The sequence below is a fragment of the Geospiza fortis genome, unplaced genomic scaffold (genome assembly GCF_000277835.1).
Source record: "Geospiza fortis unplaced genomic scaffold, GeoFor_1.0 scaffold11, whole genome shotgun sequence".
NCBI lineage: Eukaryota > Metazoa > Chordata > Aves > Passeriformes > Thraupidae > Geospiza > Geospiza fortis.
In genome coordinates, this window is record NW_005054304.1 from 12102364 (window position 1) to 12123643 (window position 21280).

Below are 21280 nucleotides of genomic sequence, written 5' to 3' on the forward strand. Positions count from 1 at the left end.
CGGTGACTTCGCGGTTAAAAAACAAAAGAAAACCCTTTACTGCTACTACTGTTAAAGTATCTCTCCTTATTATGGCTTTTGTGGAATCTTGGGGGCTTTGCATTGCATTTGACTGGGTTCAAACCCTGGTCAAAGGACTCTTTGAATTCCAAGTTTTCAGTTGTGTAAAAATGAAGCCGGCGTGTTCGCAGAGCCATGGAGTGTTAAGGGCTGGTTGAAAGATCATCTGGTCCAATCCCCTTTCCATGGGCAGGGCCACCTCCCACTAGACTAGGTTGCTCCAAGCTCCATCCAGCCTGGGCTTGAACACTTCCAGAGGTAGGGCAAGCACGGCTTCTCCGGGCAGCTATTCCTGTGTCTCACCACTCTCACACTCGAGAATTTCGGCATTATATATAATATAAAGTTCCCCTCTTTCAGTTTGTACCCATTACTTCTTGTCCTAGCACTTCCTGATGAAGAGTCCTTCTCTGAATTCTCTGTTGACCTCCTTTAGATGCTAGAAGATTGTTAGTGTTAATAATACTAAGTATATTGTCAAGCAGAATTTTATGCCTAAATTAACGTGTGATTAAATAGTCTAGTGCACCTTCTAATTTCTCCAGCAAGTGTTGCAGTCCTTTTTATTTTCTATTTTGCAGACTGCAGTGGCAAATCGAGGACAGTTTTTTAGAGTGGAGGGACTGATGTGATTTATAAATGTGTTTGGGAAAGCTGATGTTGCATTCTTGCATGCTGCAGTGGCAAATCGAGGGCAGTGTTTTAGATTGGAGGGACTGATGTGATTGATAAATGTATTTGGGAAAGCTGATGTGTTCTTGCATGCTGCAGTATGAGATGTACACTATTGAGAAGAATGCTGAAAGGACAGCGTCTGCAGGCAGGCTGCTCTACGACATGTAAGTAATCAGAGCTGGAACTCTGCCTTTATCCCAGGTGCTCCATTCATGGAATCAGTTTGGGAAAGACCTCTGAGATGATTGAGTCCAGACTATGACTAAACACCACCTTGTCAACTAGACTATGGCACCATGTGCCACATCCAGTCTTTCCTCAGACACCTTGGGGAGGGTGACTCCACCACCTCCCTGGGCAGCCCAGTCCAATTCTAATTACCATTTCTGTGAAGAAATTCCTCCTAATATCCAACCTAAACCTTCCCTGGCATCTTAAGACCCTGTCCTCTTTTCCTGTTACTGGTTGCCTGGGAGAAGAGACTGACCCCACCTGGCTACAGCCTCCTTTCAAGAACTTGTAGGGAATAATAAGGACTCTCTTGAGCCTCCTTTTCTCCAGGATAAACAACCCCAGCTCCCTCAACCACTCCTCACAGAACTTGTGCTCCAGACCCTTCACCAGCTGCGCTGCCCTTCTGTGGACAGATAAATGTCAGGATTTTCAAAAATATAAATGTAGAGTTTTTGAAAATCTGTGTGCATAAATTAAGCACAAAAGGTCTAATTAATTAAAAATAAACAAAGGAATGTTTTATTTTCTGTTTTGCCCAAACACATACTTTTTTGGGAAGGCTTTGTCTTTGAGACAGATTTTGAGATCACTGTACATTCCTTAAACTTTGTTACAGGTTTGTCAATTTTCCAGACCAACCTGCTGTATGGAGGGAGATCAGCGTTATTACATCAGCATTAAGGAATGACTCCCAGGACAAGCAGACACAGTTTTTAAGAGGTAAAGATTCTATCCTGAAGTAATCTAAAGATGAGCCCTCTGATTATTTATCTAGTTTGACAAGTAAATGTCAGTTTTTCTAACTTTGCCTGTGGACTGCAGGGTTTGTTTTTTTCCCCTCAGTTCATTCATACAGACTTTATTTGGTGTGTTAGGCTTAGGAAAACAAAGGGACATGACAAGCTGATTCCCATTGCTTTGTCTCTGATAAGGGTATGCTTACTCTGCCAGAACAAGAAGCACATAGAAGAGCAATTGAATAAGTGGAATGGGACTTAAAAATCATCATTGCACAGATTGCAGAGAGCAGTGTATGGTTGTAAAAATGGAGTGAATTCTTGTTGATGTAGGGAGGGATATAAAAATGAATGGTGTCCAGAAGGGTTTGGCATTCACTGCTGGCAACCACAGGCAATTTTGAAAGCAGGATTTACACCTGAGGAACTATAATCTGCTGTTTGAATACGTGCTTCAGAAGCTCTAAGACTATTCCAGTTATGAAAACATTTGATTTTTCATAGGGTGTATTTATTTTTTAGAGCAAATACATAAAACACATGGGAGAATATGTGAGTTTCTTTTTAGTGTCTCACTGGATGTTTAAATTGAAAAAACCCTACATTTTAGTAATGAAAGTATTAATTGTAGAAGTAGCATGTAAGTAAAAAAATAAATTAACAGTTTTGAGAAAGCATCTTGAAATGTCAAATACTGAAGTTTTGGGATTTAGAGTATTCCACTTACTAGTAGTCTTACCTGTCAATTCAAGTTCCTTGCACCCAAATAAACACTATTACACATAAATATTTATTTGGTCTTCTCTGAAAGAAACAGACTTTTTTTCAGGTATGTGTGTTAAAAGCAGAAAAAGCATAAGGAAATCCCTTTTTATTCCACAAAGCAGAGTGATGTCGATTGGCTTTTATGCTTTGTCATATTTACAATTATTTGTCATATTGTCATCTTTACAATTCAGACACAACAAGTTAAATGTTTTCTTTTTTTTTTTTAGGATTATTTGAGACCCTTCCTGGTCGGGTGCAGTGTGAAATGCTCCTGAAGGCAACAGAGCAGTGCTTTAACACACTAGAGAGGGCAGAAATGCTCCTTCTCCTTCTGCGGCGTTTCCCGGAGACCGTGGTGCAACATGGGGTAAGAGAAGAGGAACTCATAGTAATTATTAAGGATATTGGCACTCAGTTTTTTGAGGTTCTGCTGAAATGTGTTTTCCTTAATGAGAGGGTGGGTCTTTTTATTTATGTTTAATTGTGACATATAGTTCAGACTGCTGTATCTTGAGGTTACCATCAGGAAGGGATTGGGCAGGATACAAATGGAAGCAAATAAAACAATAGTTTGTTTTGTAAATGAAAGAATATCAGCCATATATCGCTTTCACCTGTCTGTGTATCTTTTTACTGAAACAGTTTCATGCACAGTTTTTCTCTTGGTCTGGTTTTGCTATCTTCTGACATTGCTTTTCACCTACTATTATGTGTGGATAGTTTAACTGTATATTTGGAGACTTACACATGCTGTTGCCATAGAATTGTTACTGAATTACTGTCCAACCCCACTAAATTGCAGTTCAAAAAGTTTCTGAAACCACTGGTCCAGTGTTTGATTGTCACCTCTGCTCACGCAGGTAGGCCTTGGAGAAACATTATTAGATGCTGAAAGTATTGAAGACCAAGAATCTCCAGTGAATTGCTTTAGAAAATTATTTGGTAAGAAAATACAAATGTACTTGTTTTACAATGCAACTTTTTAGTATGGCAATGTTCTGAGGTCAGTAAACTTCTTTCATGACACTCTGATTAGAAAACTGCTATAGTCAGAAGAGGCTCAGGCCATGTTAATCCAGGCTGGCGATTTGGTACAAATTGGTCCTAGAGCCATTCATGTGAGGTTCTTTGTGGTGTATGGTCATCCCATTGCTGATGGAGAAACCTTACTTAGGAGAAATAGAACAAAAAACTCCACAAACCTGAAGGATTTTTTTGGTTGTTTTCTATTTTAGTTTGTGATGTTCTTCCTCTGATAATTAACAACCCTGATGTACGACTTCCTGCCAGCTTGTTATATAAATATCTGAATAAAGCAGCAGAATTTTATATTAATTATGTAACTAGATCTACGCAGACAGAAAGTCAATATCAAGGTAAGAATATTTTTACAAAATCAAGCTTTTTTAGAATATGTCTTAGTATCACTGATGTCTATAAATAAAAAATGCATTGTTTTTATGTTAATGTATCCCACGGACAAGGATACCAATGATAGTAGTATTTAGTGTTTCTTAGTTCTTTGATTCCAGAATACCAAGATGGTGCTTCAGCTACTTAGTCATGATGCTCATGATGCTTCAGCATATGAGGGGTGGGACAGAATGTCTAAGATGTCCTTATGTGGCCTATCAGCTCTCTTGTACAAAGAGGCAGAAATGCCTGCTGCTCCCTGTTAGACTTCTGTGTAAAGAATGCTTACTCTGAAAGCTCCAACATAATTTTTACATATCTTCTTCTTGAAAATGCATCAGTTTGTTTGATTTCTTTATGAAGAGAAAAATGTGCTGGTTTTCCTAGGTTCACAAGATTCCTCTGATATTATGTCTCCAAGCAAGCGCAGCTCTCAGAAATACGTAATAGATGGGCTAACAGAGAAATCATCCCAGATCACAGATCCTTGGGAGAGGCTGTTTAAAATACTGTCTGTGGTGGGAATGAGGTGCGAGTGGCAGATGGATAAGGGAAGAAGGTAAGAATGCTCTACTTTGCTGGGTGTTTCCCCTCATGGAGAATTTGGCTTTTTGATTCTTAACAAGAACAATTCTCACTGAAGAACAGTTTTAAGGCAAAAACAGTTTTGGTAAGTTCACAGTAGCTTTTCTTTCAAGACTGTACAATGTAAAGCAAAAATGGGGCTCTAGAGAGCACTTTCAAATTAGTCTCTAAAATCAACTTTTGGTGATGAAAGTCATGCATAAGCACTATATTGCTGTGGGGTAACCTTCCCTATGTGCTACAGTAAAGAGAAGCATGGTAAATGTTTTGTGAAATTTCACTAGCATTTATTCCCAGGCTCCACTGACTTGATGCTGGGGGATATCCTCAGCAGAAACATTGAGATTTTCATACTCACTATGCATTCTTTTCTTTAGTTTCAGAGTCTGTGTAACATCCTGAATTCTTGTTCTCTGTCTTCCCCTCAGGAGTTACGGTGACATTCTGCATCGAATGAAAGATCTCTGCAGATATATCAGTAACTTTGATAGTGAAGCCCACATTAAATACAAGAATCAAGTAGTGTATTCCACGATGTTGGTCTTCTTTAAAAATGCTTTTCAGTATGTCAGCAACATCCAGCCATCGCTCTTTCAAGGTTAGTTTCTAATGTTTCAACTTTTGTAATGAGCCCTTCGTGGGTTCATTGCTAATGTCTTAAAGATATTCTCTCATTAGTCTTTTGAAGCTGTCATCTCACAAAACAACATTTACGTGTTGTTATGACCTGTTATAATTCTCCCAAGCCATTAATCTTGCCAACAGTAGTTCATAACAAATGTGTAGTGGATCAGACCAAAGATCAATCTAGCTTAGCATTGTGGTTTCAACTTTGGCCAGCAGCAGTTGATTGTCTAGCAAGGAGAAAAGTAACAGACCAAATGTTATGGGAAACATCCCTAGGGTTGATTCCTACTCTTCTATGAGCATTGTGTTTGTTTCATTCCTCCTCTGATTTTGTTTCTTTGAAGCTGACATTGTCCTGCTTTCCTTCAGTCAAAATAAGTGAAACTATTTTTGCACTGGAAACACACAAATTTGTAATTAAGTAAATAAAACTGAATAGGAAAAGATTTCCTGACATTCACAAGCTTCCTACTTGTCTTTCTTTATATAGCTTAAGCATAATCTTTGAGGTGTGTTTTGCACATTACTCCAAGTCAGTATTTAATTAGTAAATTGAATGTTTAACATATATGTGTCACCTGTGCATTTTCCTACCCACTCGCATGTGCATTTCAGACATGCTAGATTGCTTGGATTGCATCTTTTGGGATTGATTGGACTTTTCAGGGGTGGCCCAGAAGCTGAGGGAAGTTTTTCTAAGCTCCATTTTGTTTTAGAACTTACTGAAATAAACAGCAACACAAAGAGGAAATTTCAGCTCTTAGTTATGTGATAGGAAATTCCTTGCAACAATAACAATTGTCACCATAGGTAATTAGTACTAATTAATACTGCAATTATTGATTCATGTTAAAATTACAGTTTTAATTCTGTGTGTTGTGATCGTAAGTTTCATCACATTTTTCTGCATGGAGCAAACGATCATTTGAGTAAGGAAGTAGTCAATACAAATGATGGGTTTTAAACAACTGTACAATATGTTGGATGATCAGCTGGACAATGTCGGTAGATAGCTAAGCTCAGAGGACAAATGACATGGCAACTGGGATGCCACATAGTCATTTTAACAAACACAGGAGCTAATTAACTAATGAATCGAGTTTTTGTTCTGTCCAGAAGAAAGAAGGGTTATGGTGGGCAGGAAGATACTTCAGGTGTGCATGTAGTTTTAGCTGCTTGATTCCAGTTAAAGAAGAAAGAAAGTAAAGAGGTAGGGAAAATGTTACTTTCTAAGTTGTGCAATTGAGTATTTCAAAGCTCACCTTTTCTGACTGAACCACCAGAAAAAGAATACATACTAAAGTCACAGAATGTGACTTTTGTGCAACTTTTCTGGTACACTCGGTCATTTTCTGATATCAGGACCATATTTCCAAGACATCTTTTACTCATTTCTGCTTCAGCATTGAAGTCCAGTGGTATTCAGTGCCCTTCATATCTTTTCTATCATTAGAATTTTTTCTCCTTCTCTCTGGAGGGCTTACAGTAGAAGTGTAGAATCCTACATATTTTGGAAGCATGATCTTTGAGAAAAACTCTGTCTCGTCCTCTGTGAAGATTAGATCTGTGACTCTCTTCTCATGTTGCGTGGATTTACAAGAGGCCTCTTGAGGGAAAACTTTTCAATGCATTTCTCTCACATAATTTGTATCTGCTTTGCTGGAGACTTGAGAAATGAATGAGGCAATTCACACCTCTCATAACTTTGAGGCTGCCTCCAGGCTTGGCAGGAGTTACTGTTTGGGCTGATGCTTTTGGGGGTTTGTTTATAACACTCTCTGCTAGAAAACAATGAAAAACTCTGTAAGCTTTGATTCTAGAGCTCAGACAGAAAAACACAATGCTGCTTTTTGTATGCCTGTGTAACTTTCAGTACTGTAAGAGAAGGTCTGCAGCCCCAGTCAAGTGGGACGGTGGATTTTCTTTTGTTTTAGGACTGGAGGTTTTGGAATAAAGACTGCAGTGCACTTCTGGTACTGGGAGGAGAACATTTGTTTGGAAAGCAAAGCACTTAGCTGGCATTAATTTGAGTCAGTATGAGTAAAAGAAAACCTCAGTTTTTTTTCTTCTCAGGTGTTAGAACTAGGCAGCTTTTGAGATTCTAGTGGTGAAACTCTTCCAGCATCCCAGTTGTGGTACTTTGCATCCATGAGAAACAGATAAGAATCTTCTGTGTTATGTCTTAGCTCTATTTTCAGTTTTCACCCGTGAGATTCTGACCTAGTGGAATACATGATGGTACAGGAGAGGTGATCGCAGTGTGCTGTAGGTGCAATTTCAGTGGTGGTAATTATTGACCTGGTTATTGTGGTTGTATTTATTGACCTGTATTTTGTTAGGTAGAGCAAATTGGTTGTTTCTTCTAAGAGGAGCTCTTATTGTAGCGAACTCCTTACACATCACTTTTGAGTAGATGGGAAAAGCTTAGTAGAAGTTTTTTTTATGTCAAGAGATAAAATGAATCATCTACTAAATTCTCTAATTAATTCTTTGCAGTTACAAATGAGAGCTTAGCCTCATCTTTCTGCAAATAGAAGAAATGCACAAACTGAAAATACTTGTTTGCAGTACTCTGTCTTACATGACAGAGATTTCAGAAAGAGAAAACAAATTAAAGGATTCCTCCTTCCTTTACATTTCTCTTTGACTGAACTTTGCACATGTATATGCAGCTTGATTGTGCAGAAGGAAAAAATGGTTTTGGAAGGAAAGCTGTCTCCCTAGTGATCACTTATCAATGTTGTTTGAGATTAAGAAGTGTTGTTCCTATTTTATGTCTAGTGAAACTTAAGCGCTGGGGTGTGAAATAATAGGTACCAGATCCTGCTGGATGTTCTGTGACAACAGTGAAAGTAGAAAATGTTTTCTATGTTTCACGATGAGGCTTTTCTAATTTTTGGGAGTGAAGATGAGCTCTGGCAGTCAACGAAAAGTTTAATTCTGTTTACTAAAATTGGTGGGGACAAAGCTGACACTGAGTGATCCTACTTGGGAAATCTTGTCATAAAATACACAAACTTCTTTGTGGGGTGGGTGTCTGTCAGCATATTGGTTTGGTTTTTCATAAGAAATATTTTGAGAATATTGTTGTGCTTTGCCGTATTTGTGGCTGTTAACTTCAGAGCCATTTGTGCTTCAGAGTTCATCTGTTGAATAATTGTACTTATTTAAAGCAAATAATGCTTAATCAGAGAACACCTGCTGCCTGAGTATATTTTGTGCCTGCTCCAGAAGAAAGAGACTCTGAAGCTCTCAATCACACTCTGGTGATGTTTGCTAAATGCACTCTGACCTTCACTGTATGGCTGTGTTGAGGAAACCACAGCTTTACCAGAATAGTTTAAGCAATTAAAGTGACTTAATTTAAGATTGTTTTCTGTAGCATTATAGTCATTACTTGTGAAGGAAAAAAAACCCCAGCTTGCTGTAGGCATAAGACTTTTCAGATCAGTTTAGGACAATTGTGAATTAATTTATCTTTGAATCCAGGTCCAAATGCTCCAAACCAAACTCCACTGGTGCTTCTCGAGGATGTACCCAACATCTATGGTGATACAGATATCGATCGTAACAAACACATACACAAAAAAAGGAAACTTGCTGAAGGAAGAGAAAAAACAATGGTAAGTTTTGTAGACTTTTTAATTCGTAACAAGAATGGCATTGCTACTGGAATTTAAACAACAGTGGTTTTGACATAGATGTAAAAGACATTTTTAGAGATACCCTAAATTAGCTGTTTATGAACACAATTTTCGAACATTTTTTTTCTAAAGCCAGCAAGAATGAAAGCATTTTTGCAGCAATTGCTGTAGACACATGTTCTGCTGTGAATGCTTTAACTTTTAAAGGAGTTCAGCAGAGGCACTTTAAAAAGTAGCTATAGCAGTCAGATATTCTACAGGTAAACTTCCAAAGTAATTGACTTTTCATGATTGGAACTGTCAATATATCTATTGCTTTAATGGTAGAAAATGACTATTTTATAGAATTTCTCTGCTATAAAGAGAATACAAGGATTTCCTTTGCATTATGCCACTGTAGGCTTAAATTGAGTCATAACATGTGAAGTGTGTATGTACTTCAACAGATAATCTGGCTGAAGCTCAGTGGTGGTAAACAGAATAAATTTGTTTGGGATACTGCTCATCACACTCTGCCACTGTGTTCTTGGTAGCAAACCAGATGGATCTAACCTTAAAACAAGCTAAGTGAAAAATCACTTAAAGCCACTTAAACTAGGACTGTGGCATCTCTATACATAACTGTTTTCTTGTGTTCAGTGGAACTCCTGAAGAAAGTATAAATTAAGAAGTTCATCTTTGTGTTTTATACTGACTTCTAAGCAGAGCTCAGATGATGAAGATCCTTCTGGGAAGGCAAGAAGTCGCCATATTACAGTAAATAAGGCTGATCTTGCAAATTCTATTGAAGTGTTAGAGAGTTTCAAACTGGCAAGAGAGAGCTGGGAGCTGCTTTATTCTCTGGAATCACTTGACAAAGGTAAGGTAACTGCATTTAGAATTGCATTTAGACTTCATTGCTCTGTGTAGAAATCACTTTTTTATTGTTAAAATGGAATTCCTGCCATTATGAATCCTTAAAATCGAAATTGCTTTGTGTCCTGAGTACTTCTGATAGAAGTTCCAGTAAGAAGCTTTATCAGTTGTTGCATTTCTGAATATTTTGTTGCTGTATTGTGTTTCATTCTTGATGTATCTTTGCTTATTCACCCCTACTTCTCTTGGAGCGGTTGGTCAGTAGTAGGGCTGATGGTGCTCAGTGGGGATGTGCTGCTTTAGTTCATGATTAAGAACATGTGTTTTTACTGTGTCTCCCTTTCTGGTAATAACTGGTGTGATAATCTTGAAAAAAATTTCTCTCCTAAAAAGCAGGCAAACAGTACCACCTAGCTGCTTTTAGGTTTCTTGGACACGGTGAAGAGAAGCGTAATCAAAAAATGAGTGCATAGGAAAAGAGTATCCTATATATGAAGGATTTCATCCTCTTACTCTTTTGGCGCCATTTTTCCATTTTTCAATTTAGCTTTTTTTTTAATATGTGTGTATATATATGTGTGTGTGTGTATGTATGTATATATGTGTATATATATATACATATATATATATATTAATTATTGATGTTTAACTCAAAGCTGTGAAATGTTTCATGTTCTCTTTTGCTTTTTCTTCTCTAATCACGTAACACAGAGTTCACCAGAATTTGTTTGTCATGGAAGACAGAAACCTGGCTTTGGTTAAGAATCTTTCTTACAGACATGATCATCTACCAGGTAAAAAAAAATACGCTATAAACTAGGAAAAACACCATCTTTGTGTTACTCTTCCTTCTAGTAAATAGCAATTCACTTCTTTCTTGTAAATAGTAATTCTGATTAGCCAGTTTGACTGCTTATAGTGTCTACTGATTTTATCCCTTAAAGTAAGACTCTTCTGGTGATAGAGCTATACTGTTTGCACCACAAGCTTGGTACCCTGCTTTGTATGTTCCTGTCCCAGTAGCTGTTGTTTGAGTCCAGCTAATTTTGGCATGTGGAAAAACATTTATACAAAAATTAGGCTGACTGTGCTCATTCCAATACCATCTACAGAAGAAAGCTTGTTCTTTATTTTTCCTTTGTGAGTCTTTTATTTTTGCCTCTACTTGTGCCTGAACAAGAGCTATTTCAAACTTTATAAGTCTAAATATAGTAATGATTAATTCAAGAATATAATTATTTGATTCAGTTACAAATATGATTTTGTGAACTGTAAATTTTTAAAGGAAAATTTTGTTTGTCTTCTGACTGCCTTGTAAATGATTGACCCACACACAGTCTTTTGTACACAACTCATCACTGGAGATTATTAGTTTCGATTAAAATTTGAAGGATTGTTACTTGGACACACACCATTTTGAAAGCTTTCTGTAAGAGAATTTTTTCTCTATCTCTCTACTTATTGTATAGAAAAGACCCTAACAGTTTTTTTTTAATATTCTTTTTCAAAGGGGCAGTACAAAAAAGCAATTAGCAGCCTACATCACTTGGCAGCTCTTCAGGGCTCTCATTCTCCCCAGCAAATTACAGGACAAGGATCTTTAGAAAATCAGAGAGCACTGATCCAGTTAGCATCGTGCCACTTTGCCCTTGGAGAATATCGGGTACGTACAGCATTCCACACCCTGGGCCTTCAGCAGTTGGCCCTGTGCTTCCCATTTCTCTTTTCCCTTAGAATTTTCCTGTGAGCCTGCTTTCAGCAGCATATCAAACATAAGCCAGGGTCTACTGAAAAATCCATGCTTTACAGGGAGAATTATACTTTGTGCCACATGAACTGACTGTCCATTAGCAACTCTTCATATATATGTGTATAGTCTTTTTGATAGTGAAGATTGGGGGTTAACTCAATTGGGGATTGAGTTATGATTTTTTGTGGCTACATGTGTTTGAGTTGTCTGTAAATGTATCCTTAATTTGAATTCCTTGACTTTACTGAATTAGTTCCTTAAACTGAAGGGGAATTCTTTTAGGTACAGGCTTCATGTGGCAGGCAAAAGAAAAAATAAAGGAACTTCTGTGATCATCTTAAAAGAGAGTTAGTTATTAACTGATGATATAAGAGACACCAGAACAATATTGTCTGGCCTGACCTCTGAACTTGCTCTACTTTTGCAATAGATGTTTTGTTTGCAATTTTTAATATTGCAGGAGTGCGTGATGGTCTGAGGTCAGTCAGAGTCAGCACTGACAAGAAAGGCTCTGTCTCTTAGGATCTACCTCATCCTGGTACTGCTGGACAAGTGCTTTTGTCCCTTCCACTTTAATACTTTTCCACTGGAAATGTGATCATATATTCCCACCGACTCCTTGCTAGGAAATAGCATTAAAAATTTATTGAATTTCCATCATGTTGTCAGATTGCCATTTTCCTTTCTATTTTTACCGTGAACAAAATTAATTTTACGAAACTCTTTTAATAATTCATTAAAAAACTTACCTTCAAAACAAAATAATTTTTGATTGCAGTTTTATTGATCTTATCCTCTTGAAATGAAGAATGCCAATACAATTTTTTCACAATTAAAATGATGTATGTAGGCTCTCAGAGGTTATTTAGTGACAGCTAAGTCTTTTTGCTTAGCCAGACTGTACTGTGTATTAAGTCAACTCAAGTTCTGGCAAAGAATTTTGTGATTGTTTTGTCCTTTTGTGGTGTCTGAAATTTTTTATCATTATTAACATATTGGAATATTTAAGAACTTGAATTTAAATTTAGCATTATCATGTCCCTTCTTTTACAGCAAATGTGCGAAAAAGTGCTTGACCTCATGTGCTGTATTTTACTTCCAATTCAAGAAGGAGGTAAAGTACAAGAGGAGCAACCTAAAGTCAAGTCAAAATTCAGGAAAGGTATGGAGTTGCTATTACCCTAAACTCAGTGTTAGCTGAATTTTTGTATTACAAAAAGGGAGGAAGTTTTTTATTTCCTCTTGGTTTTGTTTTGAGGTTTTCTTGCTTGTACCTTTTAGAGTATATTGGTGGCAAAGTCCTACCACAGGAAAAGAGAAGTGAAGAAAAAAAATTTAAATGTTTCACTTCACATTTTGAATCAGTCATAATTTACATTTAAAGCTTTCCTCCCTACCTGAGATGTGGTAATTTTGGATTTGTTTTGCTCCATTCCAATTTCTTTCAAGCTACCTGTTGTAAGATCCCTAAAGAATGTTCTGTTGCAGGGTCTGATTTGAAGCTTTGGCCCTGTACCAGTAGAGCTATCATGCCTTACTGCCTTCATCTGTTGTTAGCTTGTTTCAAGGTAAGATAGCTCCAAGGTAATTGGAGCTTTCTTGTCCTTAAGGCCTAGTTTATGTATCCTGACACTACATGGCCATATCCCAGGGCTGTGCCTCAGTCCTTCTTACCTAGGTGGGTATGGGGAGGGTCTTCTTTTGGAGAGGGGAGTGGAGTTTTGATGGAGGAGGGTTTGTTCTCTCTTTTTTTTTTTCTCTATTTGTTTTAGTTTTGAGCAGAGAAGATAGAACAGATCTCAAAATTTTTGTCTCTGTTTAGACTTCTTTTATAATCAGTGGGAGAGGATTTGGTATTTTAGCTGGAAATTTTTAACTTACTTTAGAAGTGTATTTCATTCTGCCTTAATATATCCTTTAAAGAACTTCTGTATTTGCACAGATCTAGGTGAGATAAATCCTGTGTGTTTTTGAAAGCAAGATGTATTTCCTGATTATCTGATGTAATTTTTTTCCCTGAAGCTCAGAGCTTTCACAGACAGCAGAGATGATATGGCCCTGGGCCATGTAGTTGTTCTGCTTCAGCATGAGTGGCCGAGGGGTGAGAACTTGTTCCTGAAAGCCATCAACAAAATCTGCCAGCAAGGAAACTTCCAGTATGAGAATTTTTTCAACTATGTCACAAGTATCCTTTCTCTAACCAAGAATGTCTTTCACATCCTGTGCTGTAGTGTTGAAAAAGCTGTTAGTTTCCACAGCAGCTCTTTCTCTGAAACATATTCTGTATTTATTTTCATTCCAAGAAAACCTCTTGTAGTAGGCTCAGTACACAATGGACTGTAAATATGCCTCCTGTGCCCTGGCACTTGAGAGTACCCTTAAATACTCAGGAAAACAGCAGGAGCTCAGGCTGCTCATGCAAGTGACAGCAATCTCTTCATTAAGGAATACAGGGCATTATGTACAAGGCTGTTAACAAAAAAGACAAAGTGGTACCTGTGCTGCAGAGCTGAATGATTTTGGCTCTTGTTTGTGAAATGCTTTCTGCGGGTAACATGTTTGGGTTGAGTAAGATAATGAGCTATGTGAAAGATCATGCAAAGCATGTCTGATTTATCTATTCAGATATCTGACATAAATTTTGATCATCGTACACACAAATGGACAGTTTCATGTTTAACCTAAATAGACATCCAGCCATGGGCCTCAGGAAGCAGGGGAGGTCTAACTCCTGTCTGTGACAACTAAATAAGCTGTGGTGTTAACGGAAAGGGAAAAAAAACCCACACAAAACAAGCAGCTAAATAAGGGATCAAAGTAGAAAACTAAAAAGGGTGATAATGTGCCACTGTGGTGGCACTTGCTTCAGATGCAGCCTCAGTTTGCACTGCTTTCATAACCTGGAGTGCAGGAAAAGGAAGTGAAACCCAGGGAATTTTGAGATCAGCCTTCTTTACCTCTGACTACATAAGAAGAAATAAAGAAACTAACGGATGTGTTCTTCACTTTGAAAAGCCATTTCTCATCAGTTTGTGGAGGATTAGGAATACATGCTGTGATCTTCTCTATCACTTTTAATAATGAGACACTTCAATAGCTTTTTAGTTTGACTCTCCTTTCAGCAATGTGGCTTCAGATGGGAGGCATAAGAAAGAATGTTCTCAATCATTGTTTCCCTACTCAAATCTTTAACGTTTTCTTCAGATATTGATATGTTGGAGGAATTTGCTTATTTAAGAACACAGGAAGGAGGGAAAATTCATCTGGAACTCCTGCCAAATCAAGCAATGTTGATCAAGTAAGGATAAAAAAGCATTTACTGTTTTCTTTGGCAAAAAAAAAAAGGGAGTATGTTCTGGTTGTCTTTGCTTTCATGTTATCTTCTGGATAGTTTGTCATGTCTTTGAGCTTAAATTTAATGAGTTCAAACAAGGCCGTGAGTTTCTTTTTCTGACTCCTACTGATCTATGTATTCTTTTGGGGGGCGTTCTTCAGCTTTAATTCCTGTTTTTACAGGACTTTATTTCTGAGTGTGGCATTTGCTTTAGAGTGATTGATATTAAAGTGATTACAGTTGTGCTCTTTCAAGTAGACACTTGCACTTTGCAGGAATTCTTCAAGTAATTAGGCATGAGTGCAAGGTGTTGTTATTAATTTTGCTGAAGAGTAATGCTGAGCAGAAAGCACTATTTTGCTTATTTTTGTAAACAAAATTCATGAAAGACCACTGAATGATGAAAACTTTCAGTAAAAATACAAATTCAATTACATTCCAGCTACACTCCAGTAATCTTTCTGTTAGAATTAGCAGGTCATCTTATTCTGCTTAGCTTATTACAAGATGCTGAAGTAAATTAATAATTTGGATTAACTTCCTAGGTGTTTTTACTTGTTCAGTTTTGACTCAAAACTATCTGCTGCAGGATTTTAGTGGCATAATGTTTTGGAATATCCTGGTTGTTTATGAGAACTTGTAGTATTTTCCTTCCTAAAAGGGGGACTGCTTAAAATTTGTTGAAATTCCACTTAGGGTCAGTGTATTCTGGCTATTCACTAACCAGAAATAGGCTGAAGTTTTCAAGATGAGAGCCTAACATCAGACAATGGGATCCAAATTTTAACTAGTAAATAGATTTTCCAGAGATCTATGTAACCAACACAAAAATGAGATACTAGGTGTAATTAGAGGAAAAGTAGAAATTCAAATGCTTAATTATGTGATGGAGAATTTTCTTTTTCAAGCTCTAGGTTTTCAAATTCTTCCCCTTGCCATATCTCACTGCTTGTAACCAGCGGTATGAAAACAAGCTTCAGGCCATGCTGCACCACATAGGGTGTTAAGTAATAAGCTGTGCCAGCAAGGGGGCTTAGCACTGAAGACTCCATCTGGTAACTTTTACCTGCTGTCTCCATTTCATTGCAGTAGTTCAGCGCTGTTTCTCTTGGCTCCGTTTGATTGGCGTGGCCACAGTTACTTTCTGTTCTGACCCCCTTGGTCAGGAAGGAGGTAGGGAGAAGTGTTTCCAGCAGGACAGAATCTCTCTTTGACCTCCTTTTGATCAGTGAGGTTTCCTCAATGACGAAAAGGCTTGTAGAAGAGAAGTCCATTTCTTTGTGCTCACTGAGCCAGAACAGTCAAATACCCTGTCCAGCTGGAAAAGCTGTGTACAGCGTTTCATGTGGCTGTGTAGGGCTGGAAGCACTTCACCAGAGAGCCCATGGAAGGGATAGCTGAGGCCGTAAGCCACTGATCAGAGATGATGTCTACTCCCCTGGTACTGCAGATGTTTTTTTAGCTGGGTTGGCTGTGAGGCCCAGGGCTGGTGTCACCCACCAGTGTTGACCTGGTTAGCTCACAGCCTCCCCCAGCTTGGGTTTTTGATAAAAAACCAGTGTAGCCCTGTTTCCTGGGACAGTGGTTGGTAGGCTCAGTATCTGCAGATTGCTTACATCTTTTAAAACTATCACCAGTTCTGGTTGGATGAGCTGCTGCACCATCCTCCCATGAATTAGCAGGGACAGCTCAGATGCTGTTCATTCATGCTCAGAAAGACTCTGAGTTCGACAAAACAGGCCAAAGATAAAGCAGTTGTTCCTTTGTCTGATCTTTTCTCAGCATAAATGTAGTAATCCTGCATCTTAATGGATGGGAAATGTATTGCAGATATTATATGTCTTTTATAAGGCCTGCTTTTTGATGACTGACAGGGCATTTTCTCCCCAGGTGAATTCCTCATTCTTCTTACAGTACTTTTTTCTAAGTACTTTATACTTCATAGGAAATTATATTCATTTTTCTGAAGTCAGTAGAGCAAACTGCAGTGTACTTTTACAAAAGATGAAGTAAGATCTTTGTAGTCTACAGACTTATAATTAGGTTCTGCAAAATACTTCCCTTTGCTTGCATCTACTGTGGGAATGAGAAGGTCCATGGTTTTGGTTTTAACTGGTGATACAGCCAGCTCATTCTGTTTGTGGTGTTAACAAGATTTGTTTTATGAGCTTTGAATCCAGCACCATTAAGTGCTTTTGAACTCCCTTCTAGAAAAGCCAAGTTTCACAGTTTATCTGATATTCATGTTAGTAGGGGCAGTGTTAGCTGGTGAGGCTGAAGAGGAAAAGAGCAATATGCAGGAAATTGCTGCTTAATGTCTTGCTCCTGTTTTTGACAAATCTTTCTCTAATTAATCTAATCATAGCCTACCTAATGTCATAAACTTGATCAGAAAGCTATGTCCTTCCTTTTACTCATATTCCCATCACATCTCTCCTTGGGGACTGAGGAAGTTGCTTTGAAGTGAAACAAAGTATCTTGAAAGTGTAATTTTTACTCTGTGCACATGGGTATGCTTAGTTCTGACTGCAGATCTTGCGAACAGTAGTGAAGACACAATTGCACAGAATTCCTTTTGCAAACATCTGCCACTCTGGGACCAATAACATCTTGCTGGTCCTTTGTATTTTCTGTTTCCCATATCCATTTTTGCAATTACTGAACTTACTCATGCCAAGAACTCTTGAAAAATTATCTCATTTGATGGAATAATTTTTGTGGCTATGTTATTTCAGGTTATTGTAGCTGTATTAGACTGTTAAATGTCTCATCTTTATTTGATTTCTATAAGCTCTGGATCTATAAATAAACCAGAGATGCTAACCCAAATGCCCACCTGTGAGATCTGAAGGTAGGCACCAACCTCAGAATTACAGGAATCTAAGTGTGAGTTTTGCTTCTCTGCTCCCTTCATACCATCTCTGGGGGTGAATGGTGCACTCAGTTCTCAGGTACCTATTAAGATTTAGGTGACATAAGAGACTTAGATTAAGAAGCTAAACCACTCTCCTCTATACCAAATTTCTCCTTTCTCTTCCCCTGAAGTGGGGTATTGCTCTAGACTGAACCTGTTAGGTTATTATCTTGTTCTAGATAGCACACAGAGATAAAAATTTAATTTCCTGGAGAAGACAGTCTTTCAGCTGAGGCAGCTTTTGGTGGTTAGTTCCTGTAGCCCTGGTCATAAATAGGAGGTTGCTTTGAGCGGGCATTTGTGCTCCGGCATTGTACCGTGCTCTAAGAGCTGTTTTTATATGCAGTTAGATTTGTAAAGGTGGAACTGTCCATCTGTGGGCTAATGAGAAGATACTTGGGCAACCTTTAACAAATACCGCCATGAACTCAACCTGGCCGATACCTGCTGTGCATGCACCCGGCTTGGGCTCAGCAGCCAATCCCTTGGCTCCAAGCTCTGGGCTCTCCCAGTTTGCTGACATGCTCTTGCCAGTACTGAAGGGAAGCTGTGGTATCTGCAGTGCTCCTCTGATTAAATCTTTTCTGACTGACATGCTTCCTTGGAAGAGCTGTGACAGTTCATCGTAGTACAACTGTGTATTGGTTTTGCACCTGCTGCTGTCCTTTCTCCTGGTGTAACTGTCCAAAAATATGTGTATATATTTAGACCACAGCTATAGAACAGCCTTGCAATGAAATCTGGAGATATTTGCATGTTTGATGCTGTTAGAGTCCTGCACCCCTTTGGCTGCTCGGTGTGAGCTCACCCAAGTTTTCTGTTACTCCTTTTTTGGAGAGTTGTTTTGCACCAGAGGGGGAGTTGGTGTGTGGGTGTTTGAATGCTGCTATTTGCTGTTTTTTAAAGGACCTCTAGCCCTCCCATGGGGTTACTGCAGCAGGAATTCATACCTGTGCTACAGCCCAGCATACAGACTGCTGACAGGTACCAAGTGGAAAAACCCTGCTCATAGTGTGCTGTGTTTTGTCAACATGTTTTACTGCCCATGGTTTTCAGCAATTTGTTACTCAATATTTATCTTTTTTTTTTGTTTCTTCATTTGTGCCTACATTGCCTGGCAAACCATGTTGTTCTATAATAACATTTATTTTTCTTTTTCCCATAAGTTGCCAGTATCCGTGTCCTTTCAATTTAGTAATCGCTATTGAATTTAAACAATAATGTAGAAATCCTCAAAAGTTTTACTGATGTTCCATCATATATTAGCAAGAGCATAACCCTTTATTTTCAAGATACTGGTTCCTGGATCCATTTGTAGCAACTTTTCTTCATTTAGGTTGTTCTGAATTCTGTTTTGTGTTTTCCAGCTGTACTATAACTCATCCTCTAAAGTGCTGCTGGCTTGCTCAGTAGCTGTAGGTTGCATATTCTCCTTTAGGCTGTAACTGACCATAGCACTCAGCTGCCAGCAATGTTTAAGACAAGACTGAAAACAGGACTTATCCCATAGCCTCTGAATATAGTAGTAGTGTCTTCAGTTTAGGTTTGCTTCACTTAGCATGGCTCACCAAGGAATTGCCCAGTAGGCTTTCCCTTTTCCATGTGTTGCAAAGATCCCTACTGTTTTGGCAGAGAAATCTCTTCTCAAATGCCAGACTTACATGAAAGTTGTGTGGTATTGTTGGTGAGGGTAATTCTGAGATGTTTCCCTTCCTTGTTCCCAGCATCTCTGGATGGGCACAGATGCCCTCACCCTTTATTTTTTATTTTCTTTCTGTCTTTCAGTGGGCTTGCTGGGTTCGGACCAGCTATTCCCTTCTTACCCATGACTCAGGACTCATCTCAGCATTAGCATTGTGCTTTTGTCTCTAAATTAATTTATGCTGGTTCCTTCAGTAGTGTTAAGGTTCTCATTTCAGGGCATGTCTTTTTCTCCCCTTCCCAAGTAGGGTTTGCAGGTAGATGTTACAAAGTCTTGCTCTTACCCAATTCTGGACCAGTGCAAGTAAAGGGCTTTGGTGCTGCAGGACATTGTTTTAAGGACAAGATTTAGGTGTTGAGGCCAGCATGAGGACAAAGAACTGTTCATAAAAATGGCCTTTAACAGAGCAATATCCCATAAGTTTCCCCAGCCAGCACTGCTTTAGCTTGCTCAGTAGCTGGACTTTTCTTCTGTATGAAAATAAGTCCTGAACTTGTTCTCAGAATAAATGTAACCCCTTGCCTGGTGTCTAGTATCTTCATAAGAGCTGGCTTCTACTGATGCAGCCTGGCATGATTTGGGTTTTGTGAAGTGCTCTTCACTAGCCACAGCATTATCAGCACCCACAGGGTTATAAAGCTCCTTCCTGCACTTTGATATTGGTAGAAGATGCCCTCTGCTCTTTATAGTGGCACCTGTGCTCCAGAGAAAGCAAGTTCATCTTTTCACTCTTCTTTCAACCCCAGCCTTTTATAGACGTGATTACAGGGAAGAAGTGGCCTAGGCAGCAAAGGTAGAGAGGGAAAAAAATTCCTTTCCCCAAGCGAGGAGAACTCTCTACTTGCTGGGTTAAGAGACTAGATTTTCCTGTTATCCAGAAGATTGACATTATTTCCCCCTTCAGCAGTCACAGTCAAAGCAGTGAGAACATAGATTTTTTTGCAGCTCTTAACTGTTGAAAGACTTGTAACCTACTAAACATGATTTTTAAAAAATAGCATAGCTCAGGCTCTTTGACTCTCATTAAATAAACTCAACTATGGACCATAAATATATAGTAGGTGACACACAGTACCTTTTAAAAGCCTGTAGTTCACTAGATAACCATGATTTGATGTTGTCTGTTTCTCTTTCCTCCACGGCTTAAGGCACCACACAGTTACCCGGGGTATAACGAAAGGAGTGAAGGAGGACTTCCGCCTGGCCATGGAGCGCCAGGTCTCGCGCTGTGGGGAAAATCTCATGGTGGTCTTGCACAGGTTCTGCATTAATGAGAAAATACTGCTGCTGCAGACTCTTGCTTGAATGGACTGGATCCTGATGCAGTGTCTTTTATGGAGAGAGGGGAAGGCTCTTTGTATGAACAAGCAGCATAGCAGTGGAAAATCTCTTGCTCAGAGGGTCAAGAAGTTCCCTGTAAGTTACAGGTTCTGCACTGCTTGATTTCTTACATGAGCAGATCAAACTTTATAAATAAAACATTGTTTAAGAAGAGTTTTGTAATATCCTGTTTGTTTTGGGGTTTGTTTTCCATAGCATTATACTAAGGTGTGTGTCATAGTTCTTTTTATCTTTGCACATACACAGAGAACATAGCAAGGTATTTCAGGTTTTTTATTAGCACTAGCTTGGAAATCACAGCATGAGTGAATTTCCTGAATTTCCAAAAACTGTTATCTTACATTGAATTGATCTGTTAGGTCTTCCTTGTCTGCAGAATTCTACCTGTATTGCTGGTTTTCAGGTTCCAGGTCCTTAAGTAAATTCATGTAGAAAGAGGATTGCATAATCACTTGGCTATTACCAAATTTCAATCAAAACAAAGTCAGTAGAAAATGGCCTTTCTGCACTCCTAGAGTGTAGCACATGAAACTCGGACCTCGGCCATGCAAGAGGTGTGTTACACAAAGGCCCCGAACATGCACAGATGGGTTGCTAAACCTGTAGGAGCAGCCTGCTGATTAATAAGCCAATAGAAGAGA

The 21280-nt window shown here is 38.6% G+C and overlaps 1 protein-coding gene across 4 annotated transcripts; it reads left to right on the plus strand.

The window, feature by feature from the left end:
* The first annotated feature begins 299 nt into the window (after nt 1-299).
* On the plus strand, nt 300-20792 carry INTS10 (integrator complex subunit 10). 4 transcript variants are annotated; one of them, XM_031066506.1, is made up of 18 exons: nt 300-318; nt 832-899; nt 1586-1689; nt 2702-2841; nt 3335-3416; nt 3710-3850; nt 4275-4446; nt 4901-5070; nt 8589-8722; nt 9446-9602; nt 10310-10392; nt 11109-11261; nt 12402-12510; nt 12837-12916; nt 13371-13533; nt 14553-14646; nt 18503-18580; nt 20447-20792. In XM_031066506.1, the coding sequence occupies exons 2-18, from the start codon at nt 838-840 to the stop codon at nt 20601-20603; spliced, it is 2079 nt and encodes a 692-aa protein (XP_030922366.1). In that variant the 5' UTR covers nt 300-318; nt 832-837; the 3' UTR covers nt 20604-20792. The 4 variants fall into 4 exon arrangements, with proteins under 4 accessions (XP_030922366.1, XP_030922367.1, XP_030922368.1 ...); XM_031066507.1 differs by having other exon boundaries at nt 9449-9602; XM_031066508.1 differs by lacking the exon at nt 18503-18580.
* Nucleotides 20793-21280: the final 488 nt, after the last annotated feature.

Excerpts from the sequence above, each read along its gene's own strand:
- INTS10 (XM_031066506.1), top strand. The coding sequence starts at position 838 with ATGTACACTATTGAGAAGAATGCTGAAAGGACAGCGTCTGCAGGCAGG. Across the intron at positions 1,690-2,701 it reads GCAGACACAGTTTTTAAGAG|GATTATTTGAGACCCTTCCT; the intron begins GTAAAGATTCTA and ends TTTTTTTTTTAG. Across the intron at positions 2,842-3,334 it reads AGACCGTGGTGCAACATGGG|GTAGGCCTTGGAGAAACATT; the intron begins GTAAGAGAAGAG and ends CTGCTCACGCAG.